This window comes from Lissotriton helveticus, chromosome 11 (assembly GCF_964261635.1).
Source record: "Lissotriton helveticus chromosome 11, aLisHel1.1, whole genome shotgun sequence".
NCBI classification, from domain to species: Eukaryota; Metazoa; Chordata; class Amphibia; order Caudata; family Salamandridae; genus Lissotriton; species Lissotriton helveticus.
The window spans coordinates 1,021,668,003-1,021,685,150 of record NC_136072.1 but is presented as its reverse complement, the minus strand read 5'-3'; the positions used below and the strand labels follow the sequence as shown (position 1 = coordinate 1,021,685,150).

The window sequence follows — 17,148 nt, the reverse complement described above, 5'->3', positions numbered from 1 at the left end:
AGGTGGTCTGTTAGCATAACACCTGGCCTCGGTTGAAAGAGCCAAGGTTGTCGCAAAGGGTCCTGCTGGAACGGGGCAGGGAATTAGTAATGACAACCTGCAGCAACTAGGCCAGCAAACAACTGTAACTGAATCTGTTTCTCCTGATCCCCCACCAATAACCTGCCCAACAAAACAGTCTTCCTTAGGCCCAGATGGCTCATCAGGTTTTAGACAGGTAAAAAAAAAACGTATCTTATCTTATCTTATCTTATCTTAAGAGGGACTTGTATAGCGCTCTGTCACCATAGGTTTCCTGGCGCTGGGTGGTACTGAGAGATGTAGAGAGGGGGAGCTAGCCAGACTGTGTAGAAAGATTGGTTTTAAGAAGTTTTCTGAATTCCAGCAGAGACATGGAGGATTTGAAAGATAACGGTAACTGGTTCCAGAGTTTGGGAGCCAGATGAGCAAATCTGCAACCACCATATTTTTTTAGTTTGATTGGGACTGCGGTCAGAAGTTGACGGTGGGAGGCCCGAAGTTTGCGTGCCGGACGGTAAGGAGTGACCGCTCGAGCCTGCCCAGGCGAGGTCGCCCCACTTACGCCGCTCCTGCCTGCTGCTGCCAGCACGCTGCCCTGCTGACGGCTGCGCACTTCCTGCTACCTCCGTTTTCGCCGCTGTCTGCCATCCACTGCGTGCCTGGTTACCCCTCAGTCGCCTGTTGTTACCCCTTTTTTTCTGTACCCTGCTGTGTGCCTGTTGTCTCCCCTGCCCGCCGCCTGTTTACCCTTTTTCCTTCTGTACCCCTCTCCCCCGCTTAGGCTGCCCTCCCCCTCCGGTGTGCTCCCTCTTGCCGCCTTCTTCCCGCCACTGCCCTCTGGCGTCTCCGCCCCCCCTCCTGCCCATTGGCCGCCCCGCTCCCGCCACCCAGCTGACCCGCCCTCCCGGCTCCTCACTCATGACGCCCCCTGAGCGAACGTGCAGCGGACGCGCGCAGCGGGAGCACCGAATGAGCGCCGAAGGTACGCCAAAGGTAAGCCCATCTGCGCCCGTCCGCGCCTGGACCGTGCCCAGTGCCAGGACCCCTGGCCCCCACCGACGGAAGCCGACCCGACGGACCTACGACGCCACCGAACTCAACGCACTCAACACCGGCCGAACCCCGGGTTGCTACCGAGCCACACCGAGACGCACCCACGGACCCTTCAGCTGCCACTCCTGCAAGTTCACCTGCAACCGGACCCACGCTACACCAGCACCCACCAAGCCGAACTCCAGCAGCACCCACCTGAAGTGCATCCTGCTCAACACCCGCTCCGTCCACAGACACGCCGTCGAGCTCTGGAACCTGCTCCACACCACAGCCCCAGACGTCGCCTTCCTCACGGAAACCTGGATGAACGCCTCCTCAGCGCCTGACATCGCCATCGCCATCCCGGACGGCTACAAGATCATCCGGAGGGACCGCGTCAACCAGACAGGAGGAGGCATCGCCATCATCCACAGGAACACCATCCGCATCACGACCGACACCGACGATACCCTCGCACCCACCGAACACCTGCACTTCCAGATCCACGTCAACCCCAAGAACACCCTCAGAGGCACCCTCATCTACAGACCCCCGGTACCACGCACACAATTCAGCGAAGACATCGCCGACTTCATCAGCCCACACGCCCTCCCCTCCGCCGACTACATCCTCCTCTGGGACCTCAACTTCCACCTGGAGAACAACAACGACCGCAACACCACCACCCTGCTGGACAACCTCGCCAACCTCGGACTCAAGCAACTGGTGACCACCCCTACCCACTACGCCGGACACACACTCGACCCGGTCTTCTCTTCCAGCAAGGACATCGCCTTCAGCCACGCCACGGGACTCAACTGGACGGACCACAGCTGCGTCCACTTCAGCTTCAGAAGGACCACGTTACACCAGCAACAGGTTCCCCGCTGAAGCTGGAACAAGATCACTGCAGACCAGCTCGCTACTTCCCTGAGCAAGAACCCTCCCACCAGCACAACGAACCCCAGCCAAGCGGCCACCAACCTCACGAAATGGATCAGCAACTGCGCAGACGACCTCGCCCCCCTGAAGACCCCGCCGAGCAGACCCGGCAGCAAGAAAGCCCCATGGTTTAACGATGAACTCAAGAGCTCCAAGAAGAACTGCAGAACACTCGAGAAAACCTGGCGCAGAGACCCAACACCGGACAACATGACTGCCCTCAAGCTCGCCACCCGAAAACACCACCAACTGATCCACGCCACCAAGAAAACCGCATTCAAGGAACAACTGGACAACAACGCACACAACAGCAAGGAACTCTTCAACATCGTGAAAGAGCTCTCCAATCCCAACGCCGGAAACAACGACATCACCCCTTCGCAAGACCTCTGCAACTCCCTCGCCTCCTACTTCCACAACAAGATCGCGGACATACACAACAGCTTCAGCACTCAACCGACGCACGACACAACCGAACCACCGCCCCCCACCACCACCCTCCGCGCCTGGAACCCAATCAGCACCGAAGACACCATCCGCACGATGAACTCCATCCACTCCGGATCTCCGACAGACCCCTGCCCTCACCAAGCCTTCAACAAGGCCGACGCTGTCATCGCACCCCACCTGCGGGACATCATCAACACCTCCTTCGACACCGCCACTTTCCCGGAGAGCTGGAAGCACGCCAAACTCAGCGCTCTACTTAAGAAACCATCAGCCGACCCCACCGACCTCAAGAACTACCGCCCCATCTCGCTGCTCCCGTTTCCGGCAAAAGTCATCGAGAAGACCGTCAACAAGCAACTGGCCGCCTTCCTCGAGACGAACGGTTCCCTCGACCTCTCGCAGTCTGGCTTCCGGGCCAACCACAGCACCGAGACCGCCCTGATCGTTGCTACCGATGACATCCGAGCCCTGCTCGACAACGGAGAAACAGCGGCCCTCATCCTCCTGGACCTCTCCGCGGCCTTCGACACTGTCTGCCACCGTACCCTAGTACAGCGCCTCAGCAACGTCGTAATCCAGGAGAAGGCACTGGAGTGGATCATCTCCTTCCTCGCCGGAAGGACACAGAGAGTCCGCCTCCCCCCGTTCAGATCGGAGGCCACCGAAGTCATCTGCGGCGTTCCTCAAGGCTCCTCGCTCAGCCCAACACTCTTCAACGTCTACATGAGCCCCCTCGCAGCCATCGCACGCCAGCACAACCTCAACATCATCTCCTACGCCGACGACACCCAGCTGATCCTCTCCCTCACCAACGACCCCGCCACCGCCAGAGCCAACCTGCACGAAGGGATGACAGACGTAGCCAAATGGATGTCGAACAGCCGCCTGAAACTGAACTCAGACAAGACGGAAGTCCTCATCCTGAGATCATCACCCTCCGCCTGAGACGACTCCTGGCGGCCCCCTGCCCTGGGCAGCGCACCCAAACCCACAGACCACGCACGCAACCTAGGCTTCATCCTGGACTCCTCCCTCTCCATGACCAGACAAGTCAACGCCGTCTCCTCGTCGTGCTTCAACATCCTGCGCATGCTACGTAAGATCTTCCGATGGATCCCCACCGAGACCAGGTAGACGGTCACCCAGGCCCTCGTCACCAGCCGTCTGGACTACGGCAACTCCCTCTACGCCGGAACCACTGCCAAACTCCAGAAGAGACTCCAGCGGATCCAGAACACCTCAGCACGACTCATCCTGGACATCCCCCGCCGCAGCCACATCTCCGGACACCTGAGAGACCTGCACTGGCTCCCGGTCAACAAGAGAATCACCTTTCGGCTCCTCACCCACGCACACAAAGCCCTACACAACCAAGGCCCAGGATACCTCAACAGCCGCCTCAACTTCTACGCTCCCAAACGCCAGCTTCGATCGACCAGCCACGCCCTCGCCGCCGTCCCCCGCATCCGAAGAGCCACCACAGGAGGAAGGTCCTTCTCCCACCTGGCCGCCAAGACTTGGAACTCCCTTCCGACCCACCTCCGCCTGACCCAAGACCACCTCGCCTTCAGGAAGCAGCTCAGGACCTGGCTGTTCGAGCAGTAGCGGACCCCCTCCCCCCAGCGCCTTGAGACCCTCCGGGTGAGTAGTGCGCTATATAAATGCTTTGATTGATTGATTGATTGAGTCACTAGGGAAAGACGGGGGACGTACCAGTCACAGCTTTGTAGGTCAGGCAGCCGATCTTGAATGCAGCTCTCTGTTCGACCGGCAACCAGTGGAGTTTACAGAGTAGTGGTTTTGCAGACTGCCACTTCGGGGTCTTAAAGGCTAGTCGGGCCGCCTGATTCTGCACGACTTGCAGCCTATGTAGCAGGTATTTCGGTAGGCCATGATACAAGGAGTTGGAAAAGTCCAGGCGAGAGAGCACAAGGGCGATCAAAACTTGTATCAGGGCTTCAGGCGAGAGTAGATGGGAAACTTTCCTGATTCTCCGAAGCTGAACCATACACGAGGATACGACTGCCCCAACCTGAGGCTTGAGGGAGAGCTCTGGGTCTATGATAACCCCCAGGCTCTTTGGCGATTTAGCCGGGATGGGCGGGGAGCCCAGCTCTGTAGGCCAAAACTGTGGGCCCCAATGAGTGGAGCTACTGCCAGGGAGAATTAGCTCAGTCTTCCCTGGGTTCAGCTTGAGCTGATTAAGGTTCATCCATTGCTGGATATGTAACATGACCGCCTGACAGTCGAGAGCTGCGTTAGGGGTGTTAAGAGGGAAGATGATTTGCAGGTCGTCTGCATAATTGAAGACGGTAATGTCCCAGCTCTTCAGGGAATGGATGAGCGGGCGAAGATAAAGATTGAAAAGCTTGATACATTTGATCTGGGCAATCGGGTGGTCAAAACGACTGCAGCGCAGGTCCATTCTGAGCCACTGGAGGAATTATCTGATATATCTATCGATGCAATAGAGGAGGCCCCGCCAGCCCCATGACCAGTGAGAACATGTAGAAAATTTCAAATTAAACGTGGGGGGAAGTATAGTAAAAAAAGAGGAGAAACCTCCCAACCAGTCCAAAACGGCCATGCTGCTGGAACAGTTTTACAGGGTGGAAACAGTGCAGCCAGTGTTAACATAAACCCAGAGCAATTTGCATTACTGGTCTGCTCTATAGAAGCTAAGTTAGAGGCTAAGATAGAAGAGTTTATTAAACCCCTAGTGCTCAAATTGGATACTGTCACCTCAGAAGTAAAGAGGCTAGGTGGTCTGTTAGCATAACACCTGGCCTCGGTTAAAAGAGCCAAGGTTGTCGCAAAGGGTCCTGCTGGAACGGGGCAGGGAATTAGTAATGACAACCTGCAGCAACTAGGCCAGCAAACAACTGTAACTGAATCTGTTTCTCCTGATCCTCCACCAATAACCTGCCCAACAAAACAGTCTTCCTTAGGCCCAGATGGCTCATCAGGTTTTAGACAGGTAAAAAAAAGCCGTTTTATAAACCTTCCCCCTGACTGTGCACCCTATGTGGTCATCCTAACCAATGTCCCGCCTCCTGATCATTACCCCGTCCAGTCCCATGAGGAATCACATGAATCACTAAAAAATAAAACAGTGTCATGGCTGAATAGGAAATGTGGCTTCCAAACAAAATATTCCGATCAAATATTGTCCACCAGAAGGGCAAACTGGATTGGCCCGTCCAGAAAGACGTGTTGTGGGGATTGTATAATTGTTAATTTTAAACACCCCCAACATGTTGCTACAGTTCTGTTAAGGGCAGCCTCTCTGGTCTATGACGAAAATAGTGTTTGTGTGCGTCCACTTGGTTATTTTTACACGCATTTAATCAAAGCTCCTCCTAACCTCGGGAGATCTAGACAATTTACTCCTACTGAGCCTCGGGCCCCTGTAGTATCACAATTTTGTAATGTTGACAATTATTGCACGGATAGGCCAAATGTTGTGACACAAAATAGATTTGATTTACTCTCGGGCCTAGAGGCGTGTGACTGACGTGAGGACTCTGAGGGACAGGGAGGGGGGAGATTGGCTGACCTGGGTTATATGGAACCGCACAAGCAAAATTGAGTCTTAATAATACCCAACCTAAGTCTGCAAGCATCACTGAGAGTGTGGTGGAAAAGGTAAAAATGATAAGTTGGAATATTGCTGGTTTGCGGTCCAAAAGGGATGATAATGTCTGGCTAAATTTGGTGAAACAGTACGACATTGTTGCACTTCAAGAGACCTGGGACAAGGTTTGTGATTTCTGGATTAATGGTTTTACATCTTACTATGTACCTGCCCTGAGTTCGTCAGCAGGGAGAGACAGAGGGGGACTTATGTTTCTGGTTTCAGTAAACATAACAGGAAAAGTTTAAAAAGGTTGACTGCACTTCCCCTAATTATTTAATACTAGAAGTAAGTTTGGCAAACAACAGCAAACTAGTTCTCATTAATTGCTATAATTCTTTGCAAGGGGAGTCCCCAAATGAGCATCTCCATTCGCTGTCAAATTTTTTAATAACCTATAAGGAAAACCAAACCACTTTTGTTCATTATATCCTGATGGTTGATTTTAATGTACATTTATGTAGTCTAAACTGTCAATATAAAGATAGTGATGGACCTGATTTCACAACCCCTCAACACTTTGAACACAGCACCAAGGGGGAAGCATTGGAGGCACTTTTGTCCAATAATGACCTGTTTGAGGTGGGGTTTTCCGATAAAAGTAATCGTGTTCCTACGTACAGAGCCAGGGACTGTGAATCTATAATCGACTACATATTCTTATCCCCAAGACTTTTAAGTCGTGTAATTTTTTATAATGCTATACCCTCCTCCTTTAGCGATCACAACCCGGTAGTAATCGAACTGGATAATGGCCTTTCCCTCCTGAACAAACCAGCTTTGTTACAAGTTGCCCCTGATGTAAAAGCTAAAGATCAAGGGAGGAGATTAAAATGGAGTAAGGTCACTACCGAAGATTTTTTCACACCATTACAACAAAGGTTGGCCCGGAACCAAATACATGTGCAGACCCCCTCAATTATGGGGGGATGTAATAGCTTCATATGAAGCCATTTGCCTGCAAGTGGCTAAAGAACTCGCAATTAACACCCGAGTTAAAACTAATCCTGCCTTAGGTTGGTTCGATCATAAATGCACTAAAGCCCACAACTTACTCAAAAAGGCTGTTAATGAGAGACCGAGGGATAAAAGGCTGGTAGTACAGCTTAGGAAAGAGTACTCATTAACAGTTCAGCGTTAATGGAAAAAGCAACCATGAAAGACAGTTCCAAGTTTTGGGCAATTGTAAATAATCCTTTGTTCACTGGTACCCAGAACTCTGTATTAGAAGCTAACACCTCAGAGGAGGACTGGTTAAGCCATTTTGAAAAAATATATGGGAGTAATATTGAGCTGGAAACCTTTGAGGTACCAACTTCTGATCCCCCATTGATACCCATTAGTTTTAATATAGCGGAGGATGAGAAAGCAATAGAGGGAACGGCAGGGCGTAAGGCGCCAGGCCCTGACAGTGTGCCCTCTGATATGTATAAGGCTAATCCCAAATATTGGGCAAAGATACTGACGAATGTTTTTAATACATCGCCCGCCACAGGGTTCCCGAAATCATGGTCCTACTCAATTATAATCCCCGTGTTTAAGAAGGGCCAAAGGGGAGAACCCAGATGTTACAGGCCTATATCCTTACTAGATTCCTCTATTAAAATCTTAGGGAAGGTTATTCTAGCTAAAATAACAGACTGGGCGACGGAGAAAAATATCCTAACCAATGCCCAGTATGGCTTTAGATCTGGGAGGGGGACGGAGGACCAATGTCTTAACTTACACCTAATTGTATCTAAATACACAAAGGCTGCTAAGGGTTCAATTTTTCTGGGTTTTATGGACCTGTCCACGGCCTTCGATCTAGTTAATAGATCGAGGCTGTGGACCAGGCTGTTGGACCTAGGACTTGACCGGCCCCTTGTGTATTTCTTGGCCGAGTTACACAGAGACCTGAGAGCGTCAATAAAGATGACGCAGGAGGGGAAATGTACTGCAAGTTTTAAATCAGGTAGAGGGGTGCGCCAAGGTTGCATCTTGGCCCCTATGTTATTACATTATACATAAACTCCCTGGAAGACAACTTGTTAACGGCAACATTAGACATTCCGCCTGTAGGAGGAACATCCATCCCTGTACTCCTATACGCGGACGATGCCGTTTTACTGGCGCAGCCCCCCCTTGGTTTACAGAGATTACTAGACTCCTTCGGGGATTTTATGAAATCAATGGACCTTGTGGTCAATAATGGTAAATCGCATATTATGTCTGTAGGTACGGGGAAAAACAACATTAAATCCTTTTATTGCAACAGGGAAGCAATCACAAGAGTGAAAGTGTTTACCTATTTGGGAGTTGTTTTTGATGACAAAGGACAAATGTTATGCAATGCTATTAGTCAATGCTAATGCATACTCTGGGCATTTTCAAACCTTGCAGAAGCAGTGTTTACCCTACAGGTTTCTTATAGGTGTGATCTGAGGATAATTAGCAGTGGAAAAACCCCCTGGGATGTGCATTTGTGTCCGCATTGTAAATCTGAGTCTGGCGCAAATTGGAGCTGGCACTCAATTCAGTATTTTCACTTGATTTGCAATCAGGTTCTTAATAATAGTGAAATACTTTTTGACATTCCCCCCCAAAAATTCCAAAGATTCCTGGAAGGAGGATATGTATGTGGTATGTCATTCTCCATGTTCTATACCAGCAACGTTTTTTTAAATAGAATTATTTTCAGTGAAACTCTGGCAATAATTGAAATGTACAAAATCTTGAATTATGTGAGAGAATAATGGAAGCTAAAGGATTGAGGCTTGTGCAGCGTTACAGAGGCTTAGCTGGCGTTTTTGGGGAGGACCAATGTCTTAACTTACACCTAATTGTATCTAAATACACGAAGGCTGCTAAGGGTTCAATTTTTCTGGGTTTTATGGACCTGTCCACGGCCTTCGATCTAGTTAATAGATCGAGGCTGTGGACCAGGCTGTTGGACCTAGGACTTGACCGGCCCCTTGTGTATTTCTTGGCCGAGTTACACAGAGACCTGAGAGCGTCAATAAAGATGACGCAGGAGGGGAAATGTACTGCAAGTTTTAAATCAGGTAGAGGGGTGCGCCAAGGTTGCATCTTGGCCCCTATGTTATTACATTATACATAAACTCCCTGGAAGACAACTTGTTAACGGCAACATTAGACATTCCGCCTGTAGGAGGAACATCCATCCCTGTACTCCTATACGCGGACGATGCCGTTTTACTGGCGCGGCCCCCCCTTGGTTTACAGAGATTACTAGACTCCTTCGGGGATTTTATGAAATCATTGGACCTTGTGGTCAATAATGGTAAATCGCATATTATGTCTGTAGGTACGGGGAAAAACAACATTAAATCCTTTTATTGCAACAGGGAAGCAATCACAAGAGTGAAAGTGTTTACCTATTTGGGAGTTCTTTTTGTTGACAAAGGACCATGGACACGGCAACTCTCAACTAAGGTGAATGCTGTGAGAAGCTCCTCGGCTGCAATATTGGGTTTTGCCAAAAGATTGGGGGGAAAACCATGCGAGGCTATCCTAGCTATATATAAAGCAAAAACGATATCAATTGCTAGGTATGGGGCTGCAATATGGGGGTACACTAAATCCGACTCCATCCAAAGAGAAGAAAATAAATTTCTACGTGCCCTCCTCGGCCTTCCACAATCGACAGCCACCTATTCGGTCCACCTTGAGTTGGAGACAGGCTATATAATAGATACAATAAAAATGGCCCCAATCCTGTTATGGATTAGAATCTGGTTGAATCTGAATCTTACTCTGAATCACAAGATTCTGAAGGATTGCATGAAATTAGATAAAATGAAGGAAATCCAGTGGCTGTCCTATATTAAAATGTCAACAAGGAAATTGGGGCGCCCAGAGACATTCTCCAATCCTGAAGGTCTATGTAAAGCTGATCTTAAATGGGTTAAAGTAAATTATATTAAGCTCAGCGAGACAGAGCGGGAATCAGAAGAGTTAAGTAAATCTACAGTTAGGGCTCACTTTATGCTCATTTCGTCTCTAGCCACGCAATCGTACCTTTCCTTCGTTTCGATCCCTTTTCACAGATGGCTATTGACAAAATGTCGTTTCAACCAGATTCATTTGGTATTAAGTGACCCACAGGGATGGAGTAGACCTGAGGATGCGGCTCCTCGTAAATGTGATGATTTCTCCCCCCAAGATAACATGCATTTTATGTTTTTTTGTCCTCTGTACTATGAAGCTAGAAAAAGGTTTATTTTTCCAGTACTGAAAGAGAAGGCCTTTACACAGGCTAAACCCGCATTGCTGTTTTCACAATTAATGGAATCCCCTGTAACCATGTTTGGTTTTGCAAGTTTTCTTGTCGCGTCTATTAGGAGTAGGAGGATTAGACAGGCAGCCCTACAGGAGTTGATAAACGAGTCATTACAAGTCTACCGATAGTGATCAACTGATTTTTATCATGAAATTATTTTTTTAACTGTTTTTAATGGAATTTTATGTTTTGATACTATTTTAAAAGAAACTACAATTTGTATAGTATACTTTTATGATTTTTATTAATCGAATAAAGTGGTTTTGACTTGACTTGACTTGAAACTCTAAAATGTCATTTCTATCATTAAAATTTCGTATGATCAAAAATATTTGAATAAAGAATAGAGAATAAAGGGCTTATTTCAATGTCAGTTGCAACGGAGCGATCTCCAGTCAGCGGTCCCGACCACCTAATCACGATGCGATCCCATTTCTCTATGGGAGCATGTGTTATAGTAGTAAACCGATGTAACACAAGGTACCATAGGGAATGGGAGTCTGTGTACATCCCTGCACCCTATGGCAGGAACACCAAGGTGCCTGCCACAAGGTGCACGGATCATCAAGGGGGCAACTGTGGCACCCACTTGGCCCTGAATCGGAGGCCCCAAACAGAAGGGGACCCTGCTAGGAGCCCCCAAACACGCTTTCCCACGGGGTTTCCATGTCAGAAATGCCAGCATAGAAAACCAGCTGGAAACAGTGCATCGTAATAGAGAAGGCAGAAACGCCTTCCATTTGGATTACGGGCCAGTCTCCGACTTGCAGATGGGCTCCTGGACCTGTCGGAAGGCAGCCGGAATGACCGTCTGGTTTCAGTTCAGACCGGCTGTATTATATTCAGCTGGTCTGAATTGAAACCGATGATCTTGGCCGTGAAGCCTCTGCCCTAAGGTCCGAGGTTTTACGACCAAGAGCATAAAAGGGCCCTTAATGTGCTGTTTAGCATCTGCAGAACATTGAGAAGTGTTGCTCTGCTGCCCAGGGATCTGGTGGTGTCTGCATCTCATGAACATATAAAAAGTTTAATAGTCTTTAAATTGTTCCACAGACTTGCCAGCGGATGGACAATGCATCCCGCCAACCAGACAGACAGACAGAGGAAACATGAGGATCTGACAGACGAGGAAAAGGAGATTATCAACAGGGTAATCGAACGAGCAGAGAAAATGGAAGAAATGGAGCAGGAGCGTATTGGGTAAGGAAATCACTTTTCAACTGCAACTCAGTTTATGTTGTTTGCTTTATTGCAGCTCATAAAGAGATATCCGTTAGTTGTCAGGAATAAAGCATAAAACGCAATCTGAATGTTTGAGGTGCTGTTTTCATGAGGGCTGCAATATGCACGCCCTCTCGGGAGTAAATTGTGCATCCAGTATATACAGATTGCTCGGGTTAGCTAATATCTGGTAGCAAACATCTGCAAACCATTCTGTCTACAAAAGTTAAAAAATGTTATGCAATGCTATTAGTCAATGCTAATGCATACTCTGGGCATTTTCAAACCTTGCAGAAGCAGTGTTTACCCTACGGTTTCTTATAGGTGTGATCTGAGGATAATTAGCAGTGGAAAAACCCCCTGGGATGTGCATTTGTGTCCGCATTGTAAATCTGAGTCTGGCGCAAATTGGAGCTGGCACTCAATTCAGTATTTTCACTTGATTTGCAATCAGGTTCTTAATAATAGTGAAATACTTTTTGACATTCCCCCCAAAAAATTCCAAAGATTCCCGGAAGGAGGATATGTATGTGGTATGTCATTCTCCATGTTCTATACCAGCAACGTTTTTTTAAATAGAATTATTTTCAGTGAAACTCTGGCAATAATTGAAATGTACAAAATCTTGAATTATGTGAGAGAATAATGGAAGCTAAAGGATTGAGGTTTGTGCAGCGTTACAGAGGCTTAGCTGGCGTTTTTGGGGAGACAGATTTGTTATTCAGCACCACAGCCTGTGTTGAAATGCATCATAACGCGCACCTGGGGCATATTAAGAATGGGGCGCACTTACCTTGTTTGAATGTGTGCCCTAATACTTTGAATGCGCTGCCCCCAGGGCAGCACATTCAAGTGAAAAAGGCGGCAGCACTTTTAAGCGGGGACAGAGATCTCCCTGCAGGCGGGTGCAGTGAATAACTGCACTTGGCTGCAAACAGGGACATGAGGGGGGTCCACAGGACCCCCTTGTGGCCCCAAGAAAATGAGGGCAGGCCCTCTGGTGGTAGCGCTGGTGCTATGTGTGCACCAGCACTATCTGTATTACAGAAGGGGCTGCACAAATGTCTGTGGCCCCTTGTCGAATACCAAAGTGCCGGGTGGTGCGCAAAGCAGGCACTAATGACCTTTGCACCGAAGGGGCACTTTCGTAATACGGCCCCTCGTGAGCTGTTTTAAGAATGCAGAAGATGTAGGAAGATAACATGTTGTGTTTTACCAATTTCAAGCACCAACATAAAAAGAATCCCATAAAGCAGTGTTCCCCAAACTGTGGCTCGAGCAGATTTTTGGTGAGTCGCGAAATTCCAAGCAATTAATAAAGATGCCTTTAAATTCTGTATTTACTTTGTCACTTTGCTGCACTTTAAAGACAGAGTTCAAATGTCAGTCTATATCTTCTGCTGGTTATGTTTTTTAATGTGGGGTCCGATGTCTACAAACTCCTCTCACTTTGCAGCCAGAGAAAGAAAAGTAAAGAAAAATATGTGACAATCTTGCTGGAGTGCATAAAGGGTGGAAGGAAGGGCAGTAGGATCCCATTTTTTAACATATAACAAAATGTAAATACCTGTATATTGACCAGCACATGCAGCAGTTATGAATGCAAAAACGAAGTTTTTTGTACATCTGAAGTGTGACTGGGTGCCTTTTCTGCACTATAGTAGCTATAAACAATAAATACATAGATGTTGCAGGTCAAACAACAAATTATCAATCGATCATTGAATTTGTAGAGTGCCACCAATCTCAAAAGACATCTAAGCACTAAAGAATGCACAGTAGGATTCTTTTGGGAAGATGGGTGTGTTTAAGGCGTTCCTGAAGGGCTGCAGTTCTTCGAGAATCACTGTGTTCTACCAATAGATTATACCATTCAGCACAGATAATATTCAGGAATGCTCTTCTCCCAGTCCTTTTCCTGATGCTCTTGGAAGAGTGACACGTTTGACTTCACTGCAAAAGTCAAAGATATTCAAAGGTGGTCCACGAGAGAACAAATCATAAGAGATTAAATGAACAGCTGACTAAGCAAATGACCCCATTATAATTCATTAGACCCATTTCTCATGTGTACACTTACATTTCAAACGTGAAAATGACTTGGTTTATGCATCTAAATCTATAACCTAAGTGTACAAATGGATTGTTTGCAGCTGTTAAATCAGTTTATGATTCTGAAAACATAGGTTTGGACTTTTAAAAATGATTTACTCATGTATTTTTGATGAGTAAATCTTCTCCCAAGGTGGACATTCCAGGGCGGGAATGCCTTGATAAGTTTGTGCACACCCACAACACCACAACATTCCATGTTTGGGGGTGTTCGTAAACCTTTCCTAAGACCATTTTCCCCCTCACATGGTTGTGCATCTACACCTATCTAGCAAAAGCGGAGTACCTTTACCTGATTGTACCTTATGTTAGGTGTGCCTTACCCTTGTGGGGTGACCACCGACATGCAAAAGGACTGTGCAGTATTGTCTAGGTTGTCTAGGTTACCAAATTTACAATGTAAATTATCAAGACCCCTCTGTGCAATGGGAAACCATATATGAATCAAAGACTTATTTTTATAAAAAATATTTGTGCGTTTATTAATAAAATTTTGTTAAAAAAAATCATAGTATCACAATCCTATTACATAAGAAAACACTGTAAGATATATATTCAATTGGTACAAAACATATTCATAACACATTCATTAAAACAATTCTAGGTTTAAAAACTGCTTGTATAGCTATGTTTGCAAAAGACATATTTATACATGGTAGTGGAATAATATCTTAGTAGGAACAAAACTGTCAGTAGGAACAAAACTGTCTACACCTATTTAGAACAGTAGTAAATCCAGTGGCGGCCGGCATGGCTCACGGGTGGCAGAGCGGGCGCGGGGTTGGAATAAAAAAAAACTTGCCTTGAGGTCTGGTCTTGCATCCCTGGTTCTGCTCCTGCTCTCCAGCCTCCGACTCTGACAGGAAGCAGGCATCCAGGCTCCCGCCCGTAAGCCAATCACAATGCCATGGACCAGCGCTCAGCCAGGGGCTGGAGGGGTGGGCATGTTCTCCATGCAGGCTGTTGTGCAGCCTGCATGAAGAAGGGGAAAGTGCGCATGACTAGTTTGGGCAGCCTGAGAGGATCGGCCAAACAGTCATTGCGCACTTTGGAGTGGGCAAACCGCTCCTCCCCTGAGCCCCGCTCCGGAGCAGAGGAGCCCCACCTGCCGCAAATCTGCAGGAGTCCGAAACGAAGCATAAAATGATAACTCCAAGTTATTATCATTTTATGTTTCTCACTGCTTAAGGCAGTGGGGCGACGCTCCTCCGCTGTAGCGGAGTAGCGGCCCCTGAGTAAATCTATGTCAGGGTGGAACGGGAATGGTCCCAAACTAGGGCACTCATTTACACTTACATGAATGTAGATCCTTCCACGCTCACCTCCTCACCACTGCAAGAATTAAAAAATCCAGATGGGGAGGGAGCTCATTCTCCCACTTGGTCCCAAAACTGTGGAACGCCCTTCCATTGGACCTTAGAGGGAAGAAAAATGAACTAATATTCAGGAAAAAGCTGAAGACCTGCCTATTTCCATCTAGCCACTAATGGGCCCTTCTCTTACTACAGTTCTCATTGTCAGCGCCGGGAAGCCTCCGGGTAGACAGGCGCTATATAAATCACATAAATAAATGTACATTATGTAAATGTATGCATGCTAAATTTCACTTGGGCATAAATATCACTCTATCAAATAATTCCATGAGTACACTTGGTCACCTGTGAGTGTTGCAACTTCGGTCATTCTCCTGAACAACACAGAAAGAAATTTAATAATGTGTGAGGAAACGTACTGGAGTACTTTTCCACTTTTTCTATGAATAAGGCCCATGGTGGGTAAATGTATCTTACATGAACATCTTAAAACTGTGTCATGGCTCCGGCCCCCTGACACACTCTGGACATGCACCTTTGGCATAAAATATTAGCTCCCATTTTGCCGCGTGGTTTTATGGCTCTTTTGTGTAATGCAGCAGTAACTGCACATTTCCCAGTTACGTGATTGGTATTCGCAAATCTAGCTCCTTGTCTCTCTGTTCGCCAACCCTGTGCTGTAAATGAACCGCCACTGGCTGTTTCAAGGGGGAGACCGTCGCATGACTAGCTTTCTAGCCAGCAGCCACTGCATTGCAGTGCTTCCGGGTGAAGGAAACCGGAACCGACAGGCGGGGAGCGCCTGAACTAGCTTCAATGGCCAGGAAGAAATGTTGAAATGGAAATACATCTCTTGCAGGCTCAATCTCACTTCTGCCTCCCCGCCATCTTCCCCGCATTTCTGCTCGAAGGAGTCTGCCTGTGCGTTTTCCCCCACCCATATAGTGATGCAAATGAATGCAAATTCCAACCTTTTTCTAATAATTTTTTTCTAATATGCGCTTTCATACCCACAGATGCCGCTTGCTTCTTGCGCCTTATCTGCCCTGCACAGACTGGGGATGAGAATGGAGCGGAAGCTGATTAAGAATCCCAGCCACTGTGCTCTACGTTTTCTGAGCTGCCCCTTGAATATTCGGTGATTAATTATTTAGAATTCTCGAGTTAACCAGCAATCCTTAGTTATTTTTCCTTTTATTGTTCTTCAGCTGCAGTACAATAGGACAGACAGGCCCGATGGCATAATAGACAAATGCTGCTATTGCAGGCGTCTGTGTTTAAACTCATAGTATGACTTGGGGATGGGGGCATTCAGGCTATCATCAAACCGAGGTCGATACTATGAGCACCATTGAGTTGGGTGCTTGGGGTAAACGTATGCTTTACAAAATATACATTTTAATCTGTAGCTGGTGCAGTGAAAAATGTCAGCAAACAGACTGTTCCTCTGCTCTGCTATCCCTTGTGCATCTGCCACCGAAGAGCTTGTAGTGCAAGTCAATACAAATTCACCTTTTCAGCTGTTGACGCAGAGCTGTGTTCCAGCAGCAATCAAGTCAATGTGCCAAATTACCTACTGTCCCTGGCAAACTCCTTCCAGTTTCTTTCTGCCAAAGCTTCTGGCCTTATGCCACCAGCCCTTTGATAGCAACCTCAAGCAGCAATGGCAACTGTGACATATGGTTGTCAGCTTTGTGCTAAAGCAGATTGACTGAAAATCGATGCGGTCATCTGTAACACTGTTATTCAAAGACAATGTTCATGTCGTGTTGAAACATCCACGCATAAAAAATAATAATTATCAAGTTCTGTATATTGTGTCTGTTGTTTTGCCCTTAATACTACTGCAGAGGGTTTGCTGTGCTTGTGTTTGTCATCCTGTAGGCGAATGGAAATGTTTAAGGATCCTGTCATTCAGGATCAAGGCATTTACACCCACAGAGCAGAGGTTTTGTGCATGTAAGTTCTAATTAGATGTGCAACACACTTTGCAAGCCAAATTCACAAAGCCATTTGTAGGTGTAAGATGAAATAAATTGATTTAGGAGTGCAAATCCACATTTTATATTCATAAACATCAATGTACTTGCATGCAATATTACACTAGCATTCTGTAATATTAGGAGAGTAAGACTGGTACT

At 47.2% G+C, this 17,148-nt stretch overlaps 1 protein-coding gene across 1 annotated transcript in view; it reads left to right on the top strand.

Annotated features, from left to right (window-relative positions):
- The window catches only part of RPH3A (rabphilin 3A), a 1,088,002-nt gene that overhangs the window by 479,293 nt on the left and 591,561 nt on the right, over positions 1 to 17,148 (top strand). Inside the window, exon 3 of the mRNA XM_078667417.1 lies at positions 11,415 to 11,561. Coding sequence (XP_078523543.1) covers positions 11,415 to 11,561 — 147 coding nt within the window. The remainder of the gene's footprint in view (positions 1 to 11,414; positions 11,562 to 17,148) is intronic.